We start from the raw sequence: 26,006 nt of genomic DNA on the forward strand, positions 1-26,006 counted from the left end.
GTGCAGTCCCTTCCGAGCCTCCTGCGGAAGCTCCAGTCCCTCGCCAAGCTTTTAAACAGGCTTTGCCCCTCCCTCCTGCCCATTCACTGGCTGCTGGCAAGGAAAATGTGGGCAGAATGAGTGCAATAAGCGGCAAAAAGGAGGGGGGGTTGCATCTGTCTCACCCTGCAGAGAATTTCCAAACTCCCTGTGGATGCCTTGCATGGGTTCGTTGAGGGAGCTCATCATGCTCTTCACAGATCCTGCACTGACCGCAGCAGCAGCTTCTCGTACACCTCACAGTCTCTTTTTTTTCGCAGGAAAGACGGTATTTGCCGAGTTCACCCCCCCCCCCGAACCATTTTAGGTCTTACTTGTTCACTCCCAAACCCATTCCAGTATCAAAACAAGCAACAAAACCACCTATCTTAGAAAGAAGCCTCGGTTGGACTGCAATGGGGAAAGTTGTTAAAAAAATTCTCAAGTTTCCCGGTACTGGTTCATCCCCACAGCGCTGGGCACCATATTATATACATCCCCACCATGCCTATGTTGCAGCCCATACCATTGTCCTTGGAGGCTGGCCAGAAGGAAGCTTGTGTTTTATTTTCCTGAACGTGCAGGATGACACTGCAATAGCTTGGGGCAAGTAGCCCAGCCTCCCCGCAAAATCCCATCTCCATTGGACTTCTGCTTGATCTAAAGATTCTCATCTCCTAGAAGTCTGTCATCACTTCAAGCCACGCCAGCAAAACCCACCACAGGCTGGGCTCCTCCCCTGCTGACAGGATGCCAAGCCCCCAAAATCCCAGATGCGACCCCAGCCTAGAGGAGTCCGTGTCCGGCCAGAAGGAGCCAACTTGCTATCCAGTTTCAGAGCCCTACCCAAATTTTTGCAAGAACTCATATTAGAGACATGAGTGGTAAGCATTTGTTGTTTGTCTAGCCATTAATGAAGTTTTCCTTCCCTGCCATTTCTTTGCCTGTTACAGGCAAATAATAGCCCCGGGGGTAACAACACATTTCACAAGGCAGACTCTCAAATGCTCAGTGGCCCTGGGTGGTTCACTTTGCTCAGACACTTCTTACTATGTGCAAACTGCAAGCAAAATGCACTGAGCCTGAAAGCATAAACCAGTTGCTTTGCAGTTAATACACACAGAAGATTGCAAGGACTAGCAAGCCGCTGGGCAGAGCACGAGCATGCTCAACACATCTAGACAGATGTCCCAGGAGCCTTTGTGGGCATTGGTCAAGTGGTGAGGAGCTGAGTTCAGTACCGCCATCCCTGATGGTACTGCTCTCTCCCAATGCCACCTTTTCTTTAGCATTTGGTACCTTTTCACATCGGTGGTTTTCCTCCTGAAGCCTCAAGGCACTGATTGTGCCGGTCTCGGCAATCAGCAACAGCCACCTCTGCCTGCAGCCTGAGCTCTCCTGTGCGCCTCGGCTTGTTGACTCCCTCACTGCTCTGTCCCACGACCCGGCAATTTCCTCAGCCATCAGAGCCAGAGCCAGCCTCAGTCACAGGCAGCTCAACCCTGTGTCCGCAGATTTTGAGTGTGCAAATCACTGAGGCTTGGAAAGAGTCAAAGGTTTAGTTTTATTTCTGGGGTCAAAACAACCGGTCCTCTTCTGTCCAAACTGTGCAACAAAAGCAAGGTTTAATCAGCAGTTGTATTGCTCAGATGAAGAAGATTTGCTCAGAGGGTTTGATGCATGTGTTCGGTTTTCCCTGTATTTGTGAGAAAAGTGAGTGAAACAGCAGCGAGGTACGACTGTGACTCTCTGGTCATCCATCCAGTGTCCCCAGACAGCTGAGGTGACCTGTACAGCTGCGACCAGTGCCAGAAGGGATTCGCTTCAGCCCATTACAGCAATTAATTAAGGAAGGGTTGGACTTCCAGGAGAGCTGTTGTGACCATGTGTCTTTGGTGCTCACTGCCTAGCAAGAGACACCCCTGACTGATTGTCTCGGAGAAGTGCCCTCGCCCCAGCTCTGCTCTGCCCCTCACGTGTCCAGGCATCAGAGGGGAGTCTCCCACACCGCTCACACCAGCCCTCACACGCAAGCACATGCTAATGCTCAAACTGTGCATCCCACAGGCTGTTGAAATTTCAACCTCTGTGTACGAAAGCATCAACTAGCGCAGCACACCCTTTCTTAAGTCTGCATGAGGGCCTTAGTTCACCTTGCCTTTAAGTGTTTGTGCAGTTTTTCACAGCACTTATGCCTTTTTTATTATTCAAGTAGATTTACCTCAGAAGCATTTCTCTTTCAGTTTCTTCACTACATATATACCAGAAATTTTTGCTATCTGTTAAGCTCTCGGAAGAGTTTGTGACTGCTGGGCATATTTCCACAGGCAGGTGCAAGCAACACTGAGTTTGCTGCAAGCCTGCTGTAAAACCAGCTCTTCTTTGGAAAGCAGCACAGAGTCAGAGCAAAGTAGATCCACTCTAAAAACTAATTGCTTCATAAAATACCTCCACAAGGTTGTTTAAGGTTTCTGTTTGCATTTGTCAGGAAAGTGCTGTCCTCCGCTTACAGCTTCGAATGCCCACAGTGTTGCCAGAAGAAACGCCAGCATGGACTTCATCACAAAAAGCCGGCTCTGCCTCCCTGGCAGGAGGCTGCTGGGTCCACTTTCCTGTGGTTTATCCATGCTCTGTGTAACCACGGTTGGGTCGGAGCTATTTTCACAAGCTGTTCCTCCAGCCTCAAAAGGAAAGGCAGACCTTTCTAAAATTTACCATGGCAAAGTATGGCCTCATTTAAGGCAAGATAAGAAACTTGGCTTTGATGACAGAAGATCATGAAGAAAAAGCTGCCTGAAAAAGAAGAGCTATGGGAAGTCCCTGAGGAGTCAAGTGAAGAGCCAGCGCTGGCTTCAAGAGAGATAAAAATTAAGCCATCCTTACAGGGCCAGCACAGGCACCAGTTTGAATCCCAGGTTGCTGAGTCAAGACTGGATTTTTATGAGACCTAACTGTGAGGGTAAAATGGGCAGTGAACACTGTTGAGAGAATGTGCCTATCAAAGGAAAGTCCTGTTGGAAGAAGCTGCCTTTGATGGCTTAAAATTACAGTTCCTCTGTGGGAGAATTATCACGTGCATCATTACTGGAATCAATCAGACAAAACAGATTACTCTGATCCATTATTGTGAAAATTATTCGTAATGATAAGAATATGATGTACACATTTCATTGTTGTTTAGAATAACTACAATCTTATCCACCTATATTTTTAAATCCGTATTAGGATGGATTCTTTTTTGAAGATCTTTTTTAATCTGGAACTCTTCTCTGCATCATTTTTATGTAAATACCAATGATGATAACTAGTTGATAATTTGACTCTAGTAAATTCGAATTATACTGGAATAATACATCAAAAAATTATTTTCTTTTTACCCTCAGGTATAATTTGGAGTTTTACTATGTATCGAATTTTTAGAAATTATACATATGTGTATATATACATTTATATATACACACACATATAGACACACACACACATTATATTATATATATAAATTCTATTTTTATATGTGTTTCTTGAAACTGGGGAATATCTGAACCTGACAATGAGTCTGCCAGAGATGAAGCAGAGAATCTCTATATTTTGCTATTGCTCTATTCCTATCTCAGCACCCCTTTCCTTTAAGACTTGGTAATCCCAAAACAAATAAAAAGAGAACAGGAGAGTTACCAGGACCTACAATAATCTCTCCTCACTTGTACTTTTGGCCTTATCTTGCCTTTTAAAGGCCTTGCTATCTGTGCTAGACTTCATTTGCACAGTGGTTCAAACAAAGTGCAAATATTCCCAATTCCTTTGAGGTGGCTCTAGGGCTGTGTTGGGACTTCTGGCAGAAGTCCAGATTGTATTTTTAGGTACCCAGCCCCTAGGTGAGACAGACACCGTGCTATTACTGTGGTGTAAAGAATATCAATACACCTGTTTCGCCTAGCATTTACCACATACATTTAACTAGCAATTGTCCTTGGGCAGTTTATGCAGTGCTGTGGATGCAGGCACATCTGAGGTGGCTTTTTGCAAAACCACTCAGGTCTGGCAGAGTTTTTAAACCTATATACAATGTAATTTGCACACTGTCCCACTGCTCCCACAGCCCATCTGGATCTGGAAGCAATTTAAGGTCTTTCATGTGACATCAAAGCCGCCAATAAACCCATTGTGGCTCCAGTGCGAGTGGCAAAGTGCCCTGGGAAAGTTTAACCCCATCTCAGCTGTTAGAGTGAGTCCCCTCCGAAACAGGCAGTGTGAGGTGCTATGGGCCATGTATTTCTACCTGGGTAAAGTAGTCTGAAAAATTATCAGGTTCACCAGAAGCTTTTCTGCTTCTGTATCCTGAAGGTAAACCAGAGTCTGAATATCAAGCCTGGTGGAGTCTGTAGCTCACACAAGGACTTAATGCATGCAGTGCTTCGCAGACAACAAACTGCTACCTTATGCAAACAAATTATTTAAATACTTTCAACACCAAAGGGACCCCAAGGCACCATGGCCAAGTAACTCTCTTTAGCCTAGCAGAACCATTCCCTGCTGTTGTTCTAATTTACACTCCTTTAGATGAGAAGTGAATTAGATGATTCAGTGCAAATATGCTAATCTAAATTTACTCAGGATCCAGCTCAGCATCATATTTCAAAGTAATACATGCTTGAGTTTAAACTGTAACAACCCAGTTGGTAATACAGCTGTTAAAAAAAGAATAACAATGGTACACAGTAAGGTATATCATATTGTTTCACCTTAACTCTATGGTGCATACTTCTTGTGAGGTGGAATTGTTTAAGTGTACAACTTCTGTGAACACGGCCTATAGACCCCAACCAGCATATCCCACTGTGCTGTACTACATACTGAAGGGTGGAAAAGGAAAGATATATTTTTATGTGGTACAACCCCTGTTCTTCTTCAAAAGCAGATGCTATATTTTTCTTGGGGCCCAGGATCAGTCTTAGTTATCATTAAGTAGATAAATTCAGTGCTTATTAAGTTCTTCCAGGCATAGTGTTGTAACCAATGACCTGAATCCGTAAAGTGAACTAGATTATTACTAGCTACCAAGCATCAATAATATGCTCAGCTTCTTGCCATATATAATGTTACAAACAGCAAATCTTTTTTACCCTGAATTTTGTAAAAGACAGCAGCAAAAAGGTCAAAGAGGAGCATGATATTTAGAACCGGAGAATTTAAGCCTCATCATTCTCAAAACCCCACACAATGTAAGATTGTGCTTTTTGTTACTTTTATGTGACTTAATCAAGAAAATCAAAAGCAGGGAGACAAAGGTTTTGTCTCAAGCTCAGGAACAGCTAGCAATGCTCAAATGAAAGCATTTGGTGTGCTCTGTTTTCTGGAGGAAACTGCTCTGATGTTTCAGCAAACAATAAGAATTTCTGGCTCAGGGCAGCTGTCCTTGCAAAATAGCCTTCTCATTTCATACCCTCCTGGCTCAAATCATTGGCACTGAAAGAAAACATGAGAGCTAATTTAAGACATTTGAAAAAGAATTTGACAGAAAAAGTAACTTACAGCTTGTCATGCCGTAGCATGACTCGCTTGTCACAGCTCAACTGAAATAATCAGGACAAGGGCATCTGTTGCAAAAGCTGATTTGTCAATCAGGAAATCCTACTCATCCTTCAGCTGTGTTTCAGAAACACGGTTTTGAAACACACTTTTCAGAAACCCAGAGCCCCTGGTATGCAGGTGGTAGCAGGGCACGTGCCTCAAGAAACCATGCGGTCAGTATACCTGTGCCTGGCTTCAGATTAAATAGATTTAATGTAATGACTGAAGCATTGAACACTTCAGCTGTCTACACCTCAGAGAGTTTTTAGCCACCCTGGTTTATAAGGAAACCTAGAATCAGTCTTGGCGTTTGCTGCTCCAGGTTGTGAGCTCTGACAGTCCTGCAGTGGGTACAGCACTCGTGTTGCCCCCTCTGCTCTGGGAGCAGCGTGCACTAGGAGCAGAGGGTGGAAAGCTTAGGATGACTGCAGCACTGTGGTAGCTGCTAAATCCCTCTGTCACTGCCAGACATAGGCCATCCTTCCTTCCCCTTGGAATTCAAGTCATTACCTGGTACTTAGAATTTATGCTGATTTTTCTTTTACAGACCTCAAGCACTCCTCAAAGGAAGATCTTCCCTTTATCTATGGGAAACCAAAGTATACAATAAATCACTGGTTTGTACATTAAGCACCCAGTCTTGAATTCAGAACCTGATGAACGGGTCCTGGGTGCAGCAGAGCCCTTTGGTGCCCGAGCACCAAACATCAGTGCAGAGTCGGAGGCTGTTTCCCCTTCTTCCTGAGGCAACATGAATTCACAGCATGATGTCTCTCAAGCTTTGGTAAGACTGCTTGCATGAAGAAGGCTTACAGGAATGTGCCCTTCATTTTCACATGTGCTGTGCAGCTAATCAACATCACCAAAACTGCATTCAATCTTAGGCAGAATTCTCCTGATTCAGATAAAAAAAGGACCCAGAGACTCAAGCTTGTTGAAGAGGTATCAAAACCTCAGGAGGTCGACCTCTGCCTTCATCCACACCAGAGTGCCTAGAGTACCAGCAAGATCCTAGAACCACATGTTCACATTGGTTGCACCCAAACAATCAGAATGAATTAAGGTAGGAGCTCACCAAATAACCCCTTTGCTCTGGTTTTCACAGAAAGGAGACCCAGGCATGTGGTCCAGTGAGCAACCCACAGTGCTCCAGCAGCCGCCCACCCTGATGACCCAAGGAGCACAGATCAGGGCTTTGCCACCTCATTCACTAGAGGCAGCCTCTGTAGTACCTCAGGGCCAGTTAAGACAGAGGTTACTTTAATGTAAATGATGACATAAAGCAGTCCAGCAGATTTAAGGCCATTAAAATGAGATTTTACTTTAATAGAATCGCTCCACAGTAGTTCCAGTGTGGAGTTCCTTGTTTATTTTTCAGGAATTTAATGATCAAATTTTTTCACTTTGTAATTAAAAAGAATAATTTTTTGATCACTCACCTTGCAAACTTGACCTTAAATCTGAATAACAACCCATGTCCCTCCCTTCTCCTGCACAAAAACTGCACAAGCCAATTTCTACTTGCAATGATATTCATAACATCCCATTGTCTTTAAAGATCTTATGTAGATTAATTTGTAATTGTATCGTATTTAATTGGGCTAGAGCTGATGATGTTCTGTACATATAAAAAAAATTTAATATTCCTTAAAAGCATATTTTTATATATTAATGAATTGCCATTTGCAAACATGTTTAATCCAGCTTGTCAGCTTCAGCTGAGCAACACATCTCCTTTATGAACTCTACAGATTGGTGTAAATGTGATAAAGATGATCATTCTGTATCAAAATCTAAATGAGTTTTCCATAACAAAAAATGAGCTTTATTCCTTAAGGTTAAGAACATGCAAGTGCCATAGAATCCAAAAATGCCAGAACTGAGGAACACAAAGCATTTTTATTTTGGGCTAGGAAGGTGTACAGAGGGTTTATATTGAAATAAATTACAGCTATCTCAATATGTGAATTGATGGATAAACCAGCTGTTAAAAAGCAAAACAAAAAAAATGCCTTTGCAGGGAGGCTTTAATTGGTCCTATCACTTTGAGCATAGCAAAGATCCAAGAACATTTGTGTGGGCACAGATAAGAGAAGTGGTGGCACATTGCAATGCAGAGATAGACAAAGAGCTGGAAGGGAGAGCTCTTTAAGCTGGCATTATCAAAGTTGGCATAGTATCAAACCAGGAAATTTCCTCTGATAAGCCTAAATATAAGAACCTGGCATCATTCTTCTGAACTGCAATGCCCAGCAACTCCTTTCTGTGCTCTGCTGAAGCCCCTAGAACAATTACTCACACATAACTTAACAGTGCCCTTTGCTCCTAAGCAACCAAGCTTTTGCAGTCGGTGCCTTTGCAAAGTTTAATTCCTATCTACAGTTCTCAGATTAAAACTGTACTGTATTGAACTACTGTCAAAATGAGCATTAGTGCTTTAGGACAGAATTCTTGCCTGAAAGCCTGGGAATGTTATGATTTAACATTAATTAGTCTACACATGTCTTATTTAAACATAATATATAAAATACTCAAATAATTATTTGAAATCCAATTCAGAGAAGAATAACAAGCAGTTAGAAAGCCAGCCGTAGACAAATTTCATAGCATGTGTTCTCTCATTACTCTTAAAGCATCTCTATTCTCCCTAAGATGTTCCAACAGCAAATACTGAATATGTCACGGAGGACCCCTGTTAGAAATGCATCACTGGGTCTTCCAGTATCATGGGTGTAAGTTTTGGGCACGCTTTTGGCCAGATCATGTCTGGGACTTAACCCACCCCTGACTTGTAGCATACCAGAAAACACCAGGCTCACAGAAACATTCAGTAATTGAACCGTGCTGTCACTAGAGGTCAGACGAGCTTCTCACCACTGGGCAATGACAGGCCCTTACCGAGCAATTTATGCTGCTTGGGAAAAACAAGACAAAACAATCCAAAAGGTTTATTTTCAAGGGAACTTATCCCATACTATTTTATTCAAAGAAGAAAAAGCTTGTTTTTTTTTTCCACAAAAACATTGACCAAAAAGATTCTTAATGTATGTCAACAAATGCTTTCTTATGGGGTGATACGCTTAGAAGGTTAAAACACATTTGAGGCATCTTTTTTCATAAACATGAAAGCTTGCTTTTAAAATTCAGATTATACCAAATCAGAACTGTTTAGTCAGTCTCTTAACCCATTAACTTCTCAATTTCTGGCAGTTCACAGTCCTTCAGCTATTTCACATATACAGAGTACTGGATAAAGCACACGGGACCTTGCTTTTCTTACTCACCGGCTTCAAGGTGCTTTAGAAAGTGTGTAAAGTATTCCTCAAAATAAATAGGCTTAACACTCTTCATCCCAGTCACAAACAATAAATCCGGATTTTTTTCAGCAGAATGAACAATAAAAATACAACTATATACAAGTCAGACAGAATAACGGACCTTGATAATACAGTGAAATAAATACCTGCTAGTTCATAATAATTTAATTTCACAGCTATGCTTTAAGCACTCTCCAATCACTTTCCACCTACTAACAGAAAACAGACATGATTTGGGAAGTTCATCATCATCATCAAAGTAAATGAGATTATATATAGACACTATTATTATTCAATTGATATTTTTTAAATGTATTCAGTCAAAGATAGCGTCAAAGAACTTTGCTAGGCTAGAAGGTATTTTTAGATATCACATTATTGGAATCACTGACCCTTGTCACAGAAGATAGTATGTCAAGACTTGCATAATGAGTGCTTTAAAAGCATCCTAACCAAACTTCTAAATTTTCCTCACAGATAAATCTTATGATAAGATTTTAGAATGCTATTCTTCTGATTGTCACATCTTACCAACCTTCCTTCCTAGCTCCTTCTGCATTTTCCCTTCAGCTGCATGGTCTTGCCATGGGAGCACAGGCTGAACCAAAAGCACAAAATGACAGTACTCACCTGGAGATATAAAAAATGACTCATTTTTCTTTATAAAATTGCTCTCTAGAGAACACTTTCTGCTTGAGGGACATTTCCACTTCATGGGCAGAGAAGGAAGGGAGCAAGACAATTGTTGTTAGCAACAAGCTGAAAAGTACTAACAGAAAATCCCAAAAGTTCAGGCCAAAGAGGCATCTGATTTCTCCTCATCACAGTGCATGGAATGTGTTGTGGAAAATCACTTAACTAGCTTCAGAATCTCTGTCCCTCTGAATATTCCTCTCCATAAAGCAAGAAAATGCATATAAATGCCTGATTAGCATGCTAAAAACATAAGCATCTGCATAAACACATGCAGGCTCATCTTGTAGATCAGAAATACTATAATAGCTCCTGACTCAAAAGCACCGCTATGCTGACACTAACCTTCGGTCACATTTCAAACGCTGCAGTGACTCATTTTTAGGAAGGTTCTTAGGAATGGATGTCACTGATCCACTCATCATAAGGGTTCTGGCCCTGGGTTTCAGCTGTTTCTGAAGTCTTTTGGGGTCCCCTGTTCAGCTTGCCAGTGCTTAACATGGCCCTAGAACAGTAGGGTAAGCTTCAAGCTCTTACAGTCTTACAGTCTAGGCATGGCTATCACAGCTCTCCAGCCATACCACATGTCCCCTGGAACATGTCGGCTTCCCAGCCAGAAACTTCCCCTGTATTGGAATATAGGCATCAGCAGTGAAAGAAACTAGTAAGTCTGCAGGGACAAGGACTAACTTTACTATGTTTTAAGAGGAAAATTATACACAGAATCACACAAATATCCAGGATACAGTAAATAAATAATCATATGCCATGAAAGAAAACATTCCTAGATGCAGCAATGCTTACAACCCTTCTCTAGCTGAGTCTCTCCTGCACTTTTCATAAATAAAAGTAAAGGCAGAGGTTGCTGATTGAGAGCAGGTCTCTCTTGTGGAACATCTGTGCACATCCACAGTGGCATGGAGGTGCTGAGCTCCACAGACAAGTCAGGGCAGTAGGCACAGCTTCCTAAGAAACTCTGATAGTCCTGGATAAGGCTACCAGGAATTTTTTTTCATGTAAACCAAGAGATAGGCTGTTTGTCCCCTGTGGAAGAAAGGAAAAAGAAAAACCAAAAAAGTGTGTTTGAGGATCTAGGTGATCTCGGTTGTAATTAGTCTCCCAGGTTTAGTTCTGCTCAGCTTTTTTAAGTCAGGTCAACTGAACTGGCCCTTCCCAGTGTTCCTGAAGCAGCACGTAATGCTGACCTCCCAGCAGTGCTACAGCTCATAGGAGGAATTATCTCTCTCCATGGCTCATTTAAATGGTGCATCAGGATACAAAGCATGGAGGAACCCTGACTAAAGTACTTAACTTTAGTCAAGGTTTAGGGTCTGAGTGGCACTGGTGGCAATAATAACTGATGAGACTACTCCTGCACTGCATTTGTGACTACACAGCATTCCTGCAGGCTGACCCTATAGTCCTGTACAGTCAGAGTAGCCAGAATACAAGAATATGTTTCTTTTATACTTCCGCGCCCCCAGCTCATCGCAGGCAATATGCAGTTCAATTGCTTGTTTGCCCTGTCTTTGCTACCTTCTTGCCAGTCCCCTGAGCAGCACTAGGTAAAACAGAGAGGTGTTTGCTTACCAGTGAAAGTCTGAATGTCCATAGGTGCATTTGACATCATCCCACAATACCTGGAGAAGAACAAACACACAAGAGGAGGCTGGTAAAAACTCCAAGGAGATGGACGTATTGTGACACCAGCACAACAATCCTTGTAAGAGTGGTACTTTCAGGAACTACAAATCTTTTAATAAAGAGGGTTCTATCTCTTATCCTTCAAGGAAAACCAGTTTCTTCGCCTCTAGCTACACTCTTCTGAACACACATATTAAGCAGAGCTAGAGTATATTACGTAGGGTATAGAGTGAATGGCTGCTTCTGTAAAATAAACCTAGGACCTAATGTCTTGCTTGGTACAGAAGCTGGAGATGTTTAGCACTCAGCTCAGTGTATTCTGTAGCAGAGGAACGAAGTGCTCAAAGTTCTGTAGCTTTTGTTTTCTTTTCTGGTTCTCTTTAATCAGCAGAGTGAATGAAATCTGGAGGAGAGTCCAGGAAGCTACAAAAGAATTGTGGATGTTGCTCCTCACCTGGCAAACCCTGGAATCGTCAAAGCAATACCATTTGCATTCTACGAGACTCCAAATATAGGCACAGTAGTGTCCATAATCAGTTGATCCTGAATGAGCAACAACAGCAAAGAGTTCATACTGCCAGGAAGCCTAGAAAGAGCCACAAAGAGAAATTTTCAGTGCAGCAATTCTCATTCGCCACTGGCTGGTGAGAAGCAGCAGCCAGGACACCAGGAATGTGCATTTCATAAGGAAGAAGGAGAAAGATTAGATTGGCCTTGAAGATCCTGCCTTTGTCACTCTTATCCTCAGAGTTTTTCCTGATAGCTAAGGGCTGGAAACCTCCCTGGAGATCATGGGAATGTGGAAAAAGGCAGTAGGATCACAGGACAGCAAAGAGATTACATTGCAGCCAACATCACACCAGCAAGGCTTTGCTGTTGCCACACTCTCCCTTGCTATTTCTCTGTAAGGGGAACAGATCCACAATGTGGCAGATCACTCAGCTGCTTGGCAAAGCTGTGTTTCCCTGCTAACCACAACTGTGTGGCAGACAACATTTTGTGGGGAACTGCCAGGAATGGAATTCCCCTATCTTGGGCTTTCAGCCTCTGCAAAACAGTTGGCCTGCTGCTTACTGAGGCTGTCTTCCCTGGAAGCTGAATCACAGGGCAAAATTGCCTTTAAGATGTTGGTTACAACCGAATACATCATCCAAATGTGTTTAAATCTTTTCTGCAGTATATTTAGAAATACAAGTTATGCTAATTGCACTCAGAACAAAAAGGGTTTTGGGTTTTTTTTTTGAGTAAAGCCTTTTTTTTGTCCTTATGGCAGAAAGATCTGGTTATAGTGCCTTTGGTGATTTAATCTAAGCACAAAAACTGGGATAATGCCTGAACTGGTTAAAACCATGGGATGCGAGACAGCAGCAGGCACAGATAAAGCCTGAGACGTATATTTTTAAGACAAGTGCCTTGAACTGAGGCAAGCACCAGACTGAGTTCTGAGTTTTTAATGAACTTCAGTAAGGGGGAGAAGAAAATCTGCCTTTTTTTAGACATGGCCTTAGGAGTATCTCACCTTTTCGCTGGCATCTGCTTGACACTGCTCTTCTGTCAAGACTGCACTGAAATCAAGGACTTGTGGGAAGCGCAGAGAGTGACAAAGCTTGTGGATGGAGGCTGATTTCCTGAAGCAGAAGCGCTTTAGGTGTAAGATCAGGGTCTTTGGCAGATGGGCTAGCTTCATGCTCTGCAAAGCAATCAATAATGCAATTGAAAACTAAGGAACAAAGCTGGGGGAGGTGGGAGTAGAAGCAGCTATTACAAGCCGGTGAATATAGCACGGAGAGCGGTCGGTGCTACAGTGAATGACTTCCATTTCCCCTGGACTGCAGGTACCAAACCTTTGTAGCCCATCTGCACACAGGAGATTCACATATCTAATGGAACTGTGATGACCGAGTTTCTCAACTTCAGCATGATCAGCACCCAGCCTCAGGTGTCTCATGGGCTGTTTCATTTCTGATTTGCTTTCCTAATCCTGGGCTGGTAGCACTCCCACACCTGCTCCTTCTGATCACTGACCATGGCCTGCAAGGCAATAGTGCTAGGACTGTTTAGGCAACAAAAGCAGCCACAGCGCAGATGGTGCAGGATGCTAGGAGGCTGCCACAATCAGCAGGCTGTTCCTGCCAGACACAAACTGGTTGTGTTCACAAGGAATTTCCCTCTTCTACAGACTGCCTGTGAAGATGACTCTGAGTAGCTCTGCCATCCTCTGGGTTGGCTGTACTTCTCAGCTGCAGGATACATAATAGGTTTGTCTCCTTACACCTGAGCACAATACCAGTGATAAAACTGGATGAGGTCTGGGGCAGACAGGTGGGCAAGCAAGCTCAGTGCCTGGTGAGGAGAGGAAGGCCAGCCTCTCTGTGAGAGGTGGCCAACAGAGCTCTGTGGAGGCTGCCAAGCTGACCACTCACTCCTCCCACCACTGCTTTTGCTAATATCACTGCTGTGGCCATCATGATGTATGAATGCACTGTGGCCTAGAAGGCAGCCCAGTCCCGAAAATTTTGTGGAAAGTCCCTTACAGGCCTTGAGCTGAGGCAGTGTCCTCTGCACACCCTCCTCTCCAATGCACTTGCCTCTTCACGAAACAGTTGCTGGCAGAAGCCAGTACTGTAAAAAGCGGGAGCCCAGTGGAGAACAGGGAGGACAGGAAATCACACTGCAATGTCCTGCTTTCAAGAGTATGCACAGCACCAGCAACATGTTCTTGTCTATCCTTGGAGCTATGCAGCATTGTAGAGCCTCACCATGGAAGTGCAACATAAACAAACAAGCTCTTCTGCTGGTACAGAAATGCTACATCCCTAGATGATATACATTAAAAGCAATGAAAGCACTCTTTTGTCAACAGAGCTACATCTACAGCAAGGATCTTCCTGACAGGAAAGGTGCATGTGGTTTACACCTAGCTGACACTGCTGTGCTGACAAATCTCTGACTTGCTGATTTCCTCCTAAACTGATATAATTGCATCCTTTCCCCACCCTTCCCAGTCCTAAAAGGACTTCTAAGTATAAGAGACATACAGGTAAATAATTCTCTGCTTACCTGCAGGAAAGGTGTTTTCTTTCCACAGTGTTCACAGAAACACATGTTGTGACCAGTCAGCTCTTCTGGACAGAAAAAGTAGTGCAGACACTCCTCCTAACAAGACAAAAAAGATCTCTTTCAGCTGAATTTCTTCAAGCTGGATTTCTGTATCTACTTGGTTTCACAGGATATATGCTAAGAGCAAAACTACAGAAGGTATGTTTTATTCAAAAGACAAAAGAATACAAATTAGTTTTCTCTCTTTTATCATGAATTAAAGAATGAAACCAAGTCAGTTCAAGTTTCCCTACTTGTTTTTAATGTTAAAAAGCAGACGGTGCCTGCCTTGCTTTCTTCTGATTCTGATATTATGAATTAGGCTCTTTCCTGGGTAACTACACAACCAGGTACAAAATGTGAAGTGTTCAGTGATTCATACACTAACCAGCAAGTGGTGCCGCAAAACCTGTTAGCCACTGTAGCAATAACCAATTCAATATTTTAACCAAACAAAATGGAGGGAGGGTTTGGTCATGTCAGACCAGACTACTTCAGTTTTCCATTTTTCTTTAACTCAAGCTCTAACAACATAGTTTCTTTTGTTTTCCAGCACACAGAAGAGTGACAGAAGCAACATATCCCTTATTCTTATGAGTACATAGAGAAAATTCAGGAAGAAAGACTGTAGTAAGAAGACTCTGGGTAAAGTAGAGCTAGGAAGTACAACCAAATGCAGAAAATTGAACTGGTGGGCATTCTGACCTACCTCTCTTTAAATGGTTAGTGACATTAGATGCCTTAATTTCTGAAGACCCTGCTTAAGACCATTAAGCTTGGCAGCTCTCATTTAGCACTGAACCTCTGAAAATAAAGATCCTCTACGCTGGACATGCAAAACCAAGAGATTCAACGTCATTAGTTACTTTTGAAAATCATCTTACTTTGAGCCACAGTTTCTTAACATCCTCCATCTGAAGTTAGCTAAAATATGACTATAAGTCTTCTCCTTACTGAATGGCCCTCCTATTTACAACTGCCTATACAGACACACCTGCATTCCCACACATTTACACATGTAAACACCAATGCTGTTTCTGCTAAATCATTTCTATTGCAGTATGATCAGATGTCCCATACAGGCCAAGACAGTCCCAAAACAGACATCTGCCCCATTATCTCAACATGTTACAGAGTGTCTTTAGAATACCATTCTAATCCCAGTTTTAGAATGAGCATATGTAACAGTTGCCTGCCTTTCATCCAGGACAGATGATATTCCCTATCTCCTTTTCCAACCATAGTCCTGGCAGTTCACCTATTCCTACCATTGCAATGGATGGGTGAGAGAGAGAGAGAGGATCCTAGAGTCAGTCCTTACCCCATCATGCAGTCCAGTGCAGGATCATATCACCATCATGTAACCTAGCACAGGATCATGCCCACCACGTCCCACTTTGCTTTTCTTTAAATTTGGTAGTGCTACACTACTGCAAATCTGGGTGTGCTCTCTGGGTGTCCTCTCTTCCCTGTCTGCTGGTGTGAATACATTAGTTGAAAAGATATAGAGGACTGCTGTTGCAGGAAAAAGATATTGATGCATAAGTGTATTTTATATCCACTTCATGGCCTCAGAAATTTACATTGCTGGAACAGCATAAAGTGGCCAGAGAATAACGTCTGGTCCAATGTCCAGTGTCACCTGAAAAATCCTGAAAAATTTGTTGCAGTACCTACATAGCCACCTATCCGGATATCAAGAAACAGCACTACCAATCTAACAGCAAAAGGACACTGCAAATGTGGTGCGGTTGGCCAAGTCTTACAAGGTAGTTAAGACACTTCACTGTGGTATCTGAGCTCTCACAGGTGTGCATCACTGCACAGTGTCAGTCTTACAGACAGTATTAGTCAACACCCTTTTCAGAAAGTAGCTTCAAGAACTGTATCTTCCATTCCTCAAATCACACAGAAATTTTTGGAGAAAATTTCAGAGAAATTTGGAAGCCCCCCAAAACAAACAAGAAATGTGAGTGAGAAAGGATCATCTCAAAGCCCCCAGACATCCTGAAGAGATTCTAGATGAGTTCCAGGAAATACCACTGGAACAAGACGACTCTCACGATGAATAAAGGGCAATCTTCTTAAGGGAAAATTACTGCCACTGAACTTACCAATGTCCTCAGCAGGTGAGAACTGGAATCCAACATTGAGAGCGGAAGGGTTATCATGCTGCTGTTCCTCTTTGTTTCAAAAGAGCACTCTTGACATACCATGTACTCCTGTATCCAGATAGTGTACAAATCACTCAGCTTTTCAGTCTGGAGGGTTGAAAAAGCCAAAACAAGGTCTGTGAAGAACACAGCTGAGGCATTTTCCTCTGCCGGTGGGAAAGCTCATGTGGACACCTCATTTCATACAATGTCACTTCAAGGCTTGAACCTTGAATCTGACATTGACTTATAATGGACAGGATACTTCCCACCATTTAAAGGAGAACAACTCCTTCCCCCCAGCCCCTAGCAGAAGGGAAAGAGGCAAACTATAACAAGAACAGACAGCTAGATGTCTGTTTTAATGCAAGGTTTTCTTGTTTTGAATGGAATTGCAACCAGGGCCTGTCTTCTGTATGAAAAGAACTATGATACTGGGATGAGGAAGAATCACTTTCTCTTACATTACACAGTTCCCCTGGAAGGAACTGCCATATATGTAACATACGAACAGTGACTAATAATAATTAAATGCCCATGGCTGACTTCAATGAATGGAGGAGTTGTGTCAAGACACACCCATTAAAGCTTACAGAAATTGGTAAAAAAGAAATGCAAGTTAACCAAATTCCATTTTGCAAAAAGATCAACTTCTTTCATATTAACAAACTCTCCCATTAGAAGGGAGAACCTGGCATGCCCTCGAAGTAGGACAAACAAGTTAACAGTGATTCAAACTGCTGAAGCTTATGAAAGCAAAACTGCCCACATCTGAGAGATGAGAGGGAAGATCCAAATGGGGAATAAATTTAAGAATTTCACTTAAGACAACTGTCAGCAAATAGGATTTTTCTCCTTGGAGAAGCAGAGGAAACCATACATGACCAGGGCCAAAGGGTTCATTTCAAAGGTTCATTTCAGTAATCATCCTTACCAGCTCTGGGTTTGTCACCTGACTCTTTACCAAGTTCCAGAGAGTCAGAAGGAGCTGAGCAGCATCGTACTGCACAAACACTAATAAACAAAAAGCAGAACTCAGTCAGTATTGTGAACAGCACCAGGGAGAGATTTCCCATAGACAGCAAAGGGGAATTTATTCTCCCTCATTAGACCCGGTCTTCTGTTCCCTTGCCACAGAGCCAGGAACCCAAATACTCCTTGCCAGGGGCAGAACTTGGAGGCACTGGAGATAAGCTGCAGTGGGATGGGATGGGATGTCTCCCTCATGTGATCTGAGGGGGCAGTGGGAAAAGGAGGGAGGGCTTGAGTGCCCCATGACAGAACGCAGTGCCAGATGAATGTCCCTGTCACTGAGCACAGAGCCAGCTATATATCTGACACCTGCTGCAGGAAAAGGCTCAGAGTTCTCATTCGGTTAAGGGTTGCATTTATTTGAGTCCTTCCTAGAAAAAATACGGGGAAGCATCTGTACTCTCTCTCACTTTCACTCCTCCACAGACTTATCTTCCCTGTCCCCTTGCTGAGGCTATTACAATCCTGAGTGCTGAAACAGAAATGCTATGGAGGCCTATCCACATGTCACATCCACAGAATGGCACAAACCACTTAATTCCTATCCAGGACAAAATACACAGTTCCAGCACAAGAAGCCAAGGATGACACAATAATGTCATGCTGTGGATTTCCAGTCTGGCTAAACTGGTGTATTAACAAACCTAAGATGGTGGGACACAGTCAATGCATGGCTTGATTAAAAGGGCTTTGCAGAGAATTTGCTTCAGGTTTCAACTTAAGGAAAAAAATCCACATCCTTGAAGGTGAAGAACTAACGTTCTCAGCCCATGATTAACTCAAGATTTAGGAACTGGGCAAAGCTACACATAGTTTAGGAAAACCTTGATCTTTCTAGACTACCTGTAAGCTTGATCATAGGTAAAACAAATTTTGTGGAGTAACTCAACTGCCTGAGGTAGAATTGCTTTCAACTTCCCTGCAAGTCTGCGTGATTACCAAGGATACCAATTTCAGCTGGGTTCTGGTTAGATTACAGACATCCTTGACTAAATGAAGCTCACAAAGTTTACCTCTCCCCATGTATAATAGCACATTTGCAATCCAGGTAAAGCACTGCTTGCCAGGATACATGACTTTATAAACCACACCTTAATTTTAAAGCAGAACAAAAAGGTGGCAAATGGTCAAGCTTTACAAGGTCTCTTTGAGCATCTCTTCTCAACTGGAAGAGAGAAAGCAAAATGTAGAGTCATTCAGTCTCGGGGGGGGAAACCATGTAAATGGAAATATTCAGGTTAGCTCATTTTTTTTAGAGGGATGTGGCCTACTGGAGCAAGTCCAGTGAAGGGCCACAAAGATGATTAGGGGACTAGAGCATCTCTCTCATGAGGAAAGACTGAGAGAGCTGGGCCTGTTTAGCCTAGAGAAGAGAAGGCTGAGAGGAGATCTTATTAACGTCTACAAGTATCTGAAGGGAGGGTGTCAAGAGGATGGGACCAGACTCTTTTCAGTGGTGCCCAGTGACAGGACGCGAGGCAACAGGCACAAACTGAAACACAGGAAGTTCCATCTGAACATGAGGAAATACTTCTTCACTGTGAGGGTGACAGAGCACTGGAACAGGTTGCCCAGAGAGGTTGTGGAGTCTCCTTCTCTGGAGATATTCAAAACCCGCCTGGACGCGATCCTGTACAATGTGCTCTAGGTGACCCTGCTTGAGCAGGGGGGTTGGACTAGATGATCTCCTGAGGTCCATTCCAACCTCAACCATTCTGTGATTCTGTGATTTTCACCCTTACTATAGGTCTGGGCATGGCTGGTGTCTGCCCCTTTCTGTGCTGTCCTGTTTTGGCTTTTGTAAGATAAAGATCAGGGCACCCGTATGCAAAATACTGTCTGTGTTTGCACACATACCCTCAGAGTCCCATTCTCACTGGTCACTGTGAGAATTCATTCAACAATCTCTCTCCTCTGACCCCTGTCCTGCTGGGAGGCTCAGCCAGCAAATTCTTCTCTCAGCACTGGTAACAAGGAACAGGATATGGTTTCTACACTTGGGGGTTTGGGTGAGCTCACTATCTTTTCCACATTATCTCTTCCTTCTAGTAAGAAACACCAGCTGTTTTACTATTAGCACGCCAATATAATAAGACAAATCAAGCTATAAACTGTCCTCTCACTGCCCAGCACAGCCAGTATCCATAGCCCAGTCTTCTAGGAGACTGATAGTCTTCTCATCACCGGGACATCAACAACATTATCCTGCAGGGGCTTGTTTTCCCTCCTTCTGAAAGTAAGACCCAGCACCCCACTCACAACTGGGAGGTGGCTATAAAGAGCACTATGTCACTATGCATCCTCTCCTCACATTCCTGAATCACTGAATGAGATGTCAGTCTACACTGCTTGTTAGTACTTGATAACAACCCCGGTCAGTGGACAGAGCTGGGTGTGAAGGAGGGCTGCTTACATTTCACCCTGTGTGCTGAAAGACAGCAAGCAAGGTCACTGGGAAAAACAGCTTTCTGCTTGCCACTCTGCATCTTCTCCAGCAGCAAGAGCATTTGGTATGGGACACTCCTCCTCTGCTGTGAAGTACTTGATGGTACTGTGATCCTATAAAGAGAAGAAGCATCACGAATGGTAACCAAGTGGTACAATGGAGAAAAGTTAAACATCATATCTGAAGGAACAGAGGTAGACGGCCCAGACAACTGCAGAGGAACCAGAAGAGGCATGTTTTCAAGAAAAGAAGGAAAAAGGGGAAGCAGACACCTACACTAGCTCACACTGCAGTTCAGGCTGACAGTTTTAAAGAGGCCACAATTTTAAGTTGTCCAATTCCTGGATGAAGGGCAAACTGAGCAGGACCTGAAGTGCCTGCTGGGCTCTAGAAAACATTAGTTACGGCCAGTTTCAGAGCTGCCTCCTTTCCTTCTCAACATGCTCTCAAAATTTCATGGGCAGGTACATCATAATGCTTGCATTTCAGCTATACGGCAACTGGGAAGCCCTTTATCCTCCTAAATTTCTTGCATTCAGCAAGTTTTTCTAAATCTTTCTTCAAATAACAATGGTAATCTACTGCCTTCATTATCTACCTTTACCCACTTATGACACTTATCTTCTCTGTACACCTGTAATTTATCTTCTCCCCATTCGGCACACTGGTGAGCGTGCAAGAGATTTGGAGACAGAATGAATGAATAGGAACGATCCACTTAAATGATTAGAGTTGCAGTGAACTAAGCAAATTGAAAACAAATCAAACCAGTTGTTACTGTGGTTGGCAGTGAGGCAGAAGCTCAAATCCTGCTCACAATCAAGTAAAGAGCACAGTCAAACAAAAAAAAGAATAACACCATGTACTCGCCATCTGCTAGAATACCTACTTATCTCTATCAAAGTGTTAGCCAGGGCAATGGGGGCCAGACGTTATGGATCACCAATATGTTTTCATTTACATGTTTAAAGTTACAAAATTAATAGTGGATATGGTTACACAGAACACATCCTTTGGATATAACAGGCTATGAGCGCACCTGGAACAAAATTGTATCCTGTTATTGAAAAAAAAGAGAGATACAAGTCATAAAGACCCCGTTCAGGACTGCAGCATACCAATGTGCAAATGTCATATGAATCAAAGACGACCAGTAAGTCATAGAATCGTAAGTGTTACATTTGTAGGCCTTAGTCTTTATACTACAGGCAGAATGAGGCAAAGACCTTGCTGAGTGACCTGAAAGCACCTAGCACTTCTTAATGATCCAACCCTTCTCATGTACATGCCATATAAAATAAGGAGTGGAGACAACAGAACAGCAGTTGAAATATCTCAGGTAGTTCAAACAGTTGGTACCTTCGCAGTATTCCAGTGAAGTGTGTATTCATGAGGAACACTTGGAGCAGAGAGTTCAGACAGCAGGTCTGTCCAATATTGTACAGTCCAATAGCTTCTGTGGGCACAGGAAAAGAGGAAGTGATGCTTGGAGAAAGATATAAGAAAAGAAAGTGAAGAATATTAAAAGGTTGTAAATTCCTCTTTGCACATTTTCAGCCATTCAGAGCACAGGCCCAGCATCTTGATCAGGTCTGAGAAAGGGTTCAAGCTATTCTTATGCTCCTCAAGCAGATTATATTTATTTTTGTCTGCCAACTGAAAGGAAAAATCTAGATAAACATGCATTATGAAACTCAGATGTCTCCCAATTCCTCTATTTTCAGCCCTTTCACAACCTACCTAATACAAAACAAAGAAAACAAAAGTCAAAGGTTGCCTGCATGAGGGTTCTTATTCAGCTTTTTACACAGCCAGGCTTAATCACAAAATGAAGAGCTAGGGTGGCATCATATTTTAGCTGCTGCCACACCAGCTTCAAGGTTTCCCTTCAGCCCACCTCTGGTACTTTTTGGTATCAGTTTCAGAGAAAGGAACTAGCCTAAGAAGTGGAAAAAGCAAATCACAGCAGTTTACACTGCATATAAAATGAAAGCATATGCTGTGTCCCAAAGGGGTATAGGTAAATCATGGTCAGAAATGAGGAGTTTTTCTACTGAAGTTATCACCAGAAGGAGTGAAGATGTGGCATGGAAACTCAGAACAACAGGGAAACACAAACAGTCAGTGGTAAGAAGGGATGTATCTGGTACAGAACAGTATCTACATCTGCAGTACTGACAGCAGCTTTTTGGAGGCCTGTCTAGTGATGCAGCAGAATAATCAGGATGTAGTCCACAGTTCAGCAAATCCAGAACCAACGCTAGCTATGTTTGGGAAGAGACATGGCCAGCATCTAGTCCTCTTCAGCTGCAATGCCCCATTTGAAGATTCAAAGGGGGAATCCTCATGTAATCCCTTCCCTAAGACACAAAGTGGTCACTTGGCAGGACCAAATGAGAATCTTCTGTATACTTGCTGGTGAAGAGATAAGAATAAGAGAAAATGAAGCCCAAGGACACAGAATGAAACAGAAGGAGAAGAAGGCACTAGAGACAGAAAACATCAGAGTGAAAGACAGACAAAACATTATTACTATTTTTTAAGTCTGCCATGCCAAAGACCAGTCTCAGCCTCTCGTCTCTGGTCTTTGTCTCTTTGGTTTCCTCTTTATCACTTTGTATATCTGCTTCTGCCTGCATGGTCTCAGTTGTTGCCAGCTCCAGTTTCTTGCTTCTTTCTTGACGTCCACTTCCTTGGCCCATCAACAGTGTTATACAATGATGCAAGGACTGCAGAAAGACACAGAGAGATCAGAAAGATGGGGAACACTCAGATTCACCTCTGTATTTGATATTTGCATGATGAAAAAGCTGGAATATCAATAAAATGATTACTGCGATGGCATTTGGTATGTCTGAATTAGTATGGTAGGTATGCAGGCTATTAGCAGGGTAACAGGCCTGACAACCAGCGCACATCCTGTCCTCCTGCTGTGTCGAAATAAAGGACCATTCAGTTCCATAGAAACAGCTCCACCTAGCCAGGGAATTCCAGATATCCTTGTTCAAGAAGATCTGGTAAATATCATCATCAAAATTGTCCAGTATGGTAAATGTTGCAAATCTGTTTGGTAACAGCAATGCTTTATTTGCCCAAAACAGACTAAAAATTTAAAATGACATATTTCACCTTTTTGGACCTTTTGAGCTGATAAGTGTTCTGTTTGTCAGGCTCTCTGCATTGTTTTAAGCACCTTAGTCACAGCTCTACTGTGGCAGTTTGGACTCTGACCTTTAAATCTAAGGAAGCTAAGAACCTAAATGTAATTTCCTTTATATGCTCCTTTAGATAATCAAAGGCAAAGGGACTGTTTAAGCAAGAGAACCATTAAATTCCTTGATTTTAAGGGGAGTGCTGAAAGGACCATTACTTAATTACTTCATTACAGGCTCTTAGGATTCCTGGCTCTTAAAAAAAAAAAAGAAAGAAAAAAAACCCACCAAACCAAAAGAATAATACATGGAAGCAAAAACACAGGACAAATGCTAGAATACAATTAAATAAAAAGGAAGGGTTTTTAAAAGTCCACCTTCAACAGAGAAACAGAATCAGAAAAGATATCTTTATAGGAAAAATATCTTTAGGAAAACATTCACAGAAAAAAAACACAAAAAATGGTGAGGAATTTTTATTTTAAAAATATTGAACAGCATTTAAAAGAAACCTGAGGCCATTCCAGATACTGAAAGAATGAAGGAAAGTCACCAGGAAATAAGCAAAAAAAAAAAAAAGGCAGAAGCCTTTCATGAAAAGAAAATCTTTGCTTTAAAAGCATGTTTTTTTCCAGGTTAATTGTGCCTAGTAATGTTAAATTTCAGGGTTTCTGAAGAACTTATCAGAAAAACTAGAAATTAATGTTTTTTTCCAATTAATATTTTTAACCGTAAGTATACTTTTCTCCAACTGTACTTTACCAAGACTACTTTCGAACTCAAACTTGTTTGATACACTCAGACTCAATATTGTTGAATTTGCTGAATTTTATCTGGAAAAAAAAGAAAAACTAGGGCATTCGGAGCTAGTTTCAAGTGCATTGTTTTTCATGTCCAAGCCCAGTGATTAGAACAGCAACCCAGGGAATGGGAAACTGGATTTTATTTCCTCTTCTGCAAAACAGAGCAAGAGTTTCACATTGCTTCTTTCCCAGAAAGTGACTTACTCAAGCCTTCAAGTTACTGAAAGTTCAGCCATGGTAGGTGTCCGCCTTTGCTTGCATGGCAAGAGCTAGCGGGTTTAGTTGGTGTAATGATGTCAGCAAAAGGGTGGCAGTAATGCTTGCAGCTGGTGGGGATACTGCAGGAAACAGAAAGAAGGGGGATAGAAGGACAGAGCAGGAATAGCTGAACAGCAGCTATGGATGTGCTGGGGATGAGGAGAACTTGGAAGAGAGCGGCTTTGGCAGGAGAGATAAGATTAAGTGGGATGCATGAGCAAGTGCAGGGCTAAGATGCTTTGGGCGACTTGGGAAACTTGAGTAGAAAGAGATTAGGGCAGGGAGGTTCAGGGGGATGCACAGATGAGAGAATTTGGAGTCTCTGGCTTGATGAAACTCTCCCCCACGCACACAGGCACTGGGCTAACAGGAAGCCTAAGTCAGGAGCAGGGACATGAGTAGAACTGCCTAACCCTTGCATGGAACTGCCTCATTTTGGCCAGGAAAAATATAATATTTGCACTTGACCTTCCTTTACTCTGTATAAATGTATAAACAAACAGGTGAGCGAGCATAGGAAGGGAGGACTCAGTGCTGCCACCTCAACACACTTGGCTTGGCTCAGCCAAGCTACACACTAACTCTAGAAAGAGAAAAGATAGTGGCGATTCCCCCATCATATCTTCCATCTTGTAAGCAACCAGCCTTCTTATCCACCCTTCTCCTTCCTGGCCCAGCACACTCCCCTCTACTAGCGCTCTGCTCTGCAGCCCTTCTGTCATCCCAGGACACCAGCCTCTAGTGACAAATCCCCTCAGTTCCTTCACACCCCTGTACCACAGCCCCCCTGAGCCCTAACGTCATCCCAGCTATGCAACAGCCCCGGCGCTTGGCAGTCCCTGACACCCCCAGCCATCCCAGCAGGGCCTCGGTCCCTCATTGTCTGCCATTCTTTCCCACCACCATCACTCCTTTTACCCTCGCGGTCACGTCCAGGTCCAGGCCACGGAGGCGACCACGCTGGGACGGGAGGTGGGACAGAAGGGAGCGACCAGAGACCAGGAGGAGGAGAAATGGCAGCCCTGAGGCTCTCCCCTAAAAGGCTGCGCCGCGGTGCGAGCTGGCAGGTAGCACTCTAACCCTTCCCCTCCACGCTTCCCTCCCTAAAATGAGAATTTTTATTTTTCCAGTGAAGTATGTGTTTGTTCAGCCCCAATTTTTCTCCCTCTTCTCCTCTCTTTTTTTTTTTTTTTTTTGCTCGTTAAAGAATAATTCTGTTTAAACGGACAAAGGACTGTTTCAACCACTAAAATCACACAGTATTTCTGCTGCCTGGATTGTAACGTCCAGCAACCTGTCCGTTTCCATCCGCTCAAAATGAGAGTCATTTTCACCAACTAAAAGAAGCACAAATCACCAAACCGATGCAACACAACAGTTCGGAGTTATTTTGAAGGTGCGACGTGCACCCCGTTACCTGACAATCCGTCGAAAAGGCTTCTCGCAGACTCCCGGAGGACCACGGACGCGTTGAGCCCCGGCAGACCTCAGACGGACACCGCAAGCGCGAGCAGACGCTCCGCAGCCGGGGGGCCGCCCGGCGCCGTCCTGCGCGGCGGGGAGCCGGGGAGCCGGCGGGCAGGCTGCCGCCGCGGCGACGCTCCTCACCCAAGTGCGGCTCCCGCCGGGCTCCGCCGCGCTTCTCGCCGGCCGCGTCAGAGGGCAGCAGCGCCCACTCCGCCGCTTAGTTTTGATTTCCCACGCCGCCGAGCGGGAGGCACAGAAAGTGAAACTGCGCCGGCCGGGCCCGGGCAGCGCCGCCCGCCTCTCCCTCCGCCGCCGCTGGGGGGAGCCGCGCCACCGCCGCCGCCTCGCACCAC

At 43.4% G+C, this 26,006-nt stretch overlaps 1 protein-coding gene across 1 annotated transcript; it reads right to left on the reverse strand.

Moving 5' to 3' along the window:
- Window positions 1-8,592: 8,592 nt before the first annotated feature.
- On the reverse strand, window positions 8,593-25,711 carry USP18 (ubiquitin specific peptidase 18). The gene is made up of 11 exons (XM_013947440.2): window positions 25,604-25,711; window positions 22,507-22,702; window positions 21,333-21,429; window positions 19,941-20,086; window positions 17,430-17,509; window positions 16,457-16,603; window positions 14,304-14,399; window positions 12,763-12,933; window positions 11,698-11,829; window positions 11,190-11,239; window positions 8,593-10,643 (listed from the first exon to the last, which is right to left on the reverse strand). The coding sequence occupies exons 2-11, from the start codon at window positions 22,673-22,675 to the stop codon at window positions 10,595-10,597; spliced, it is 1,137 nt and encodes a 378-aa protein (XP_013802894.2). The 5' UTR covers window positions 22,676-22,702; window positions 25,604-25,711; the 3' UTR covers window positions 8,593-10,594.
- Between the last annotated feature and the right edge of the window lie 295 nt (window positions 25,712-26,006).

This window comes from Apteryx mantelli, chromosome 1 (assembly GCF_036417845.1).
Source record: "Apteryx mantelli isolate bAptMan1 chromosome 1, bAptMan1.hap1, whole genome shotgun sequence".
Lineage (NCBI taxonomy): Eukaryota > Metazoa > Chordata > Aves > Apterygiformes > Apterygidae > Apteryx > Apteryx mantelli.

Coding starts and splice junctions, on each gene's coding strand:
- USP18 (XM_013947440.2), bottom strand. CDS start 22,675: ATGGGCCAAGGAAGTGGACGTCAAGAAAGAAGCAAGAAACTGGAGCTG. Junction 16,604..17,429: donor AGGTGACAAACCCAGAGCTG/GTAAGGATGATT, acceptor TCAACCCTCCAG/ACTGAAAAGCTGAGTGATTT. Junction 11,240..11,697: donor ACGATTCCAGGGTTTGCCAG/GTGAGGAGCAAC, acceptor GTTCTTCTCCAG/GTATTGTGGGATGATGTCAA.